Raw genomic sequence first — 6,000 nt, 5'->3', positions numbered from 1 at the left:
GCCTCAGGGCCTACACAGATCCAATGCTGCCTCATCATTGGGACCATTTATTATTGATATCTGAAATGCTGAGTCACGAAACAGAGGTCATAAAAACATTCTTATTCTGCTAAAAAACATTAGCTCATCATTTCTGGTACTACAGAAGGCAGGAGAGACCAGGAAACCTGGTGCCTGTGAAAAAGAAAATGTGGAGTGCATCAGAGGCTTGGGAAGAGCGGAGCGCAGAGTCAGTGGCTCATTAGGAAAGGCAGGGTGCTGCTGAAACAGAGGATTAGGATAAATTGCTACTTCCAAGCTGATGTCACTTGAAGTTGACATTTTACCCTCTAGTACTTTGATTTCTCTCTGTAAAGGAACAAAAACTACAGATCTCCCTGACTTCTGTCTGGACTGTGAGGCACTTCAGAGGCATTGAGCGGCTGATCGGTGCTGCACACAGCTGCCGCGGCTTCCATCTCTCAGAGGGAAGCCAGAGGCGCAGAGGGGTCATTGGAACTCTGGTTCAGGATTGCAACCTCCCAGTTCCTAATCCTACAGAAAGGCATTGTTTTTTTTCCCTTCTGTTCTTGCGCTGCTGAAGAATTAATACAGAAAGAGAAATGATTGTAATTTATTTTTACTACTTATTCTTTGTATATATATATATATATATAAGGTAACATATCTATATATAAAAGGTAATGAAGATCAGACATGGACATCTCCAAAGTGAAGGAGATGTGTGAATCCCCGTGGGATGAGGAGGATCAGGGACAAACATCTCAAGGGTGATAGAGACATCACAGGGACATTCCCAGGGTGGTGGAAATCAGGCATGGACCTCTCCAAAGGAAAGGAGATGCTGCATAAAGTCCCATGGGATGGTGTGGATGGGACACGAAGACCTCTAAGGCAATGGAGACCACAAAGGGACTTTCCTAGGTGGATGTGAGTTGAGTGGGAACTTCTCCAAAGTGATACAGATGCTGCATAAAGCCTCATATATATATATAAAGGATATATACATATATATAAAATTTTTTACTACTTATTCTTTATATAAACTAGTATATGAGTAGTAAAAATAAGTTATATTATACATATATATTATATATGTGTATATATTATACACATATATAATATATATGTATATATGATATATATGCATATAATATATATAAAATACATACATATAATTTTTTTCTTTGTATATATTTACACCACGGATCTGTACAGCAATGGGGTGCTGCCAGCTGGCACTCCCTGGTTGGAACTGGATAATCTTTAAGATCCCTTCTGACCCAAACCGTTCTAGGATTCTAGGATTCTTTAAATCTATTTTCTTACTCCTTTTCCTCCACCAATTTAAGAGATCCCTCTGGGTGGAAAACGCACTTCTAGTAGGGATTACGTTTCACTATTTTTTAACAGCGAAGCGGCAAATCTTTCCTCTGAGAGCAGCGTTTGATTTCCTGCACTGCAGGGATGTCCACATCCAACGACATCCCTGAGCCACTCGGGTTTTTTTTCGCTTTAAATACGGATTTCTTTAGGAGACCGAGCGCCAAGAACCCGCAGCGGGCAGGCAGCGCTGTGACAGCCCGGGCAGAGAGAACCCTCCAGGTTTTAGGGGAGGCTTTTTGCGCTCCCCCCCCGCGGGGACACGGCGGGGACAGCCCTTTTCCCCCGCAGGGAGGAGCAGGCACGGCGGGGCAGCAGGGAAGGAGTTAAGGGGAGGCGGCGGGGCCGGGCGGCTGCCGGGAGCATGTGCAGATCGCACCCGCATCCCCGCCGCGGGCGGGTGGCACCGCCGCGCCTCGCCTGCCGCCGCAAGGACACCCATGGACCCCGGTGAGGCGATGCCCCCGCCGCCTCCCCGAGCAGCAGCAGCAGCAGCAGCAGGAGGAGGATGCGCTGCCCGCGGCGGCGCTTTGGGTTGGCGGCGGCGGCGGGAGGGGCCGCGGCGAGACAAAGGCGGGCGGCGGTGCCGGGGGAGGCGCGGGGGATGCTGGAGTCGGCGCCGCTTTTCCGTGGAAAGCGGGCGAAATGGGAGAGTTTCCCACCGTCTTTTTTTTTTTTTTCTTTTGTACTGAGATCGGCAAAACTTTATGCCGGGGAAGGAGGAGGGCGTTTGTGGAGCGGGACCGGGGAGGAGGAGGGGAAGGGGGGGTGTTGTGCTTCGGGATTGCTTCTGTGTGCGGCTCCCACCCCAAAATGACAGCTTTCCCTTTTATTTTATTTCCCCCAGTTTAAATTAGTCTCAAGGTGTTTGTACTTGTTCCGGGTTTGGTTATGGAAAAACGTTCGGACTAGCTGAATTCTGTCGAGATGGAAAAATCTTGATTCCTTCTGTTCCCCATCCTTTGCGCAGGGGTTTTGAAGATGGTCTCTAGGATGCTCAGGATGCTTGGAGGCTGCCCGGCATCCCGGGATGGAGCTGGAGCTTACGCTGTGCCTTCCTAGACAGCTTTTGGCTTTGCTGGTCCCGAACTATGAGGGGAATACAAATCATAGAATCATAGAATAGTTTGGGTTAGAAGGGACCTTAAAGATCATCCTGTTAATCCTCCCGATTACACGGCAGAAGCGACGAAACTCTGTCAGATGAAATGTTTAGCGTCGTTCTCTGACATAATTTGTTTGACAGGTTTGTCCTGCTTCCCTCTTAATTCTGAGGAAAAAGCGGTCCCTGCAGGAGTTAGAATTTTTTGCAGGTGAGGTGGTAATGGCTCCATGACTGCCAGAGCTGTGAGCGGTGAGGATTTGGAAGGACAGATTGCCCAAAGAGCTCTGTTCTGCCATTTCCAGGAACACAAATACATTATTGCTTGTACAGCTTCAGTTAGGGATGGGGCTGTCTGCTGTTTGGTGGTAAAGAGGAAGTGCTGAAAAGAAAAATTACCATAAAATTGTTAGAAAACAGGAAGGGAAAACTTATTAACATGGAATCATTGATGCCTGTAGCCACTTTTGGCCAGCACTCAGGAAAGCCCTGTAGGAATTCTGTCTCCAAGACACTCTGATGATCGTGGCACGTCCAGAAGGTCCCCGTGAGAAGGTATGGCCTCTTCCATGCAGGGACACCAGTTTTGCTGTCTGTGGTGACAACTGCTCCCTACTGTGGATAAAGTAAGATCGTTCACTTAAGTTGAAAGTAGATATCTTCTCCCTGAGTAGCTTTTTGTGTACATCTGCAGATTTCAGTTGAGGTTCCCGCTGGTGGCCCCTGTTTGTAGAAGGGGAAGCTGAGGCACAGAAGGGTGGCATTTCACAGGTAAATGTGAAATCGAAACATAAGAGTTAACTTGAAATCGTTTGGTTTAACTAGTAGATATAGCAGCTTCCTAAACAAAGCGGAAACATTGCAAGCAGCTTATTTGATGTCTGTGACACATTTTGAGGTCTCCTGTTCGCAGGCATATTGACAAGGGAAGCAGCATAGTCTGGTGGAAGGGACATACAGTGACAAGCGGGTGTGGAGGTAGTGTTGCTTGAGACTGCATAGTATCTCCTTGCTGGGACTCTGGCAGCATGTCCATAGGCTTGGTCAGTATTGCTGTTCCTACTCCACTGTGGGTGACGGTGGAGGCAGAAAATGAGCTGCTTCGTCGGGAGAGTTCAAACCTTGGCATGCTTGTGGGAACATCCCATAACAGTTTACAGAAATGGTCTAGCGGGGGCTAAAGCAAGAGTTGTAGATAGCTTATTGGCGTGTGGGTTGAGAGTAATATAGATCTCTGCATGATTCCTGATAGTGGCAACCCCACAGTTTTGCTGACCATTTCATAACGTGACGTCATGCTGAGCAGCGAAAGGCAAATTTAACCTTGAAGGGAGATGCAGGATCCTGACTTTGAGTGTAAGACAGGAAGATATTTTTGGGTAAGGTGGTGTGCTCTGCGGCGTTTGGAGTCTTGTAATTGAAGCATCTTTTATACAATCTGTACCTTGATTCAGCATCTTGAAGAAGTCCTAAGGAGTGAAGATGTAGAGATCCTTTTGGCCTTGTGATTTGTGGATCTACTTATGCCCACACATCAAGAGCTCTGCAGAGGAGGAGTTGTTTTGCAGTGTCCTAAATGTGCTTGCAATACCTGTCTATTTGGATAAGAGAGTAACTGAACTCAGCTCACGTGCTTCAGGGCTACCAGCAGTCACTGCATTGTTTCCAGGAAAGGTATTTCCTCTCATGATGTAATTAGCCAGATTAATTTAGTTCTTGCCTTCCTGTGAAGCATTAGAAATGAGCCACAATCAAGGACTGAGCATGCCAGGAAGGAGGAGGTCTGGGTGAAGTGGGGGAGAGAAGACTGTGCAACCTTCCCAGGGGGAAAAAAACCATCTTTTTGCTGTCATCACATGCTTTGATGGCAAGTCTTGTTTTTACTTACCACAGAGTCTGGGGCCAGACTTTGTAGGTTTTCTCTTTCCTCTGCAGCAAGGGATTGGTTGCTAAGGGTCATCTGTGTAAGATGCTTTTGAACAGTCCTTTGCCAGATTTGGAGTTGCCACACTGGCTGTGCAGTGATTTCTTGTGCTCTTTGTTCATAATATGCAAAGCTAATCTTTTTAGACTAAAGAACTTCTGTCTTTATCCAAGTTACTGAGCTTTCTTGCAAGAAACTGCATGAAATTTTAATAAACTGATGCGCAGGAGGTTTTACTAGATTTTAGGCAGAGTCCTTTCTGTTCTTAAACTTTCTGACAGCAGGGAAGAAGTTTTTCCTCATGGAAGATGAAGGGAAAGTATCCTAAAAAAGCTCCTGAAAAAAGAGAAGCCTAGTGTTTTGAGAAGGCTTAAAGTGTAGTGGTGTGCAGGAAACCTGCTTGTTCTGATGATGAAATCATAGAAGTAATGGGAAATCTTATTGTTGCCAATAGTAGGTTAGGATTCTCTGTTTCTGGATTGGCTTTAATAAGTGCCATAATTAAGAAAATGAAATTAAGTTGTTGTGTTGTTTTGTTTTGTTTCTTTTTTTCAGCTCAGGCAGCCTGCTATTAAGTGGTAAGACAAGAGAGGTAGCAACATGACTAATTAAAGGGCAGCAGCCTTCATTCCCTAGGGCTAATTATTCTGTAGAAAATGGGTCAATTACTTAGAGAAATTGTTTGCCAGCAGGAGGCAGGAAAAGCCTCCATTCCCACTCCTCACCCCCCTTTTGTGGGAAGCGCTGCCCACCTCCACAGGCAGTTGCAGTACCTTGATGAGCTTTCAGATGCCAGAGGTGTGTCCTGCAGATGGGGAAATGGCACCTGAGCAAACGTGTATGGGGTCCCTTCTGTCCTATGTGTTCCTGTACAGCTGCAAACACAGTGCCCGACAAAGGTTTTCCTGGGAGTGGAAGACGTGAAGTGAAACAATAGAAGTGGAAGTTCACTTTCAAAATAAAATCCGATCTTTGTGAAATGTGAAGTATGGGATTTTTCCTTACTTCTTCTGAAAGAAGTTTGGTCATCTAGGTAGCTAATGTTTTCTAACATAAAAGGTATTATCTGCTTGTGGCTCACTTAGGGTGGATTTGTGAAATGGTCCTTTTTTACGCTTAGATCTGGTTCCTGTATATATTTTAGTATTCTCTGGTGATTGCTGCCTGTGTTGCTTGCTCTTAGCTCTGCTGGCTCAGTACAGACTGGCAGGGGGTAGTGTGTTTGGGAGGATTGGTTTGCCTTGTACGTCAGAGGTAAACTGGTCTCATCGCATTTCTGTGACAGTGCGTGAGGCAGGAGTATCCAGGTTGTTTCTGATCTCCTGGGTAAGGTGGTTGTGCAGGCAACCAGAAAGTCCTGAAAGAAAGCCAGACTGGGCAAAGGCTTTGGCTCTGCAGGAACAGATTACCAACAGCTGTGCCAATTGGGAACAACGTGCTCTTTCTGGTTAGTTAGAGTGCTGCATTCCTGGTTGTAAATGATACACCCAATAATGTCTGGTGTGAGCCAGAGCCTCTGCACCTCACAGTCCAACTAAAACAAGTGTGAAAGATCTGTATTTGCAGGTGCATGCTGTTCTTTAACATGCCC

At 46.1% G+C, this 6,000-nt stretch overlaps 2 protein-coding genes across 6 annotated transcripts in view; both read left to right on the top strand.

Moving 5' to 3' along the window:
* Positions 1–1,728: 1,728 nt before the first annotated feature.
* Positions 1,729–6,000, top strand: part of TMEM229B (transmembrane protein 229B) — a 34,346-nt gene continuing 30,074 nt past the window's right edge. Inside the window, exon 1 of the mRNA XM_054068928.1 lies at positions 1,729–1,833. The gene's annotated coding sequence lies outside the window, so the exon portion shown is untranslated. The remainder of the gene's footprint in view (positions 1,834–6,000) is intronic.
* The window catches only part of RAD51B (RAD51 paralog B), a 440,935-nt gene continuing 436,727 nt past the window's right edge, over positions 1,793–6,000 (top strand). For 3 of the 5 annotated variants that reach the window (XR_008450208.1, XM_054068917.1, XM_054068912.1), the window contains exon 1: positions 2,153–3,040. Coding sequence is in view for 2 of the 5 variants with exons in the window: in XM_054068917.1 (XP_053924892.1) it covers positions 3,005–3,040 (36 nt within the window). In the remaining 3 variants the exon portion in view is untranslated. Of the gene's footprint in view, positions 1,918–2,152; positions 3,041–4,008; positions 4,160–6,000 lie in introns of those variants that run through there. The other 2 variants (XM_054068926.1, XM_054068925.1) reach the window with 2 other exon arrangements.

The sequence above is a fragment of the Cuculus canorus genome, chromosome 5, assembly GCF_017976375.1.
Source record: "Cuculus canorus isolate bCucCan1 chromosome 5, bCucCan1.pri, whole genome shotgun sequence".
Lineage (NCBI taxonomy): Eukaryota > Metazoa > Chordata > Aves > Cuculiformes > Cuculidae > Cuculus > Cuculus canorus.
This window is presented reverse-complemented; position numbering and strand designations above follow the sequence as displayed.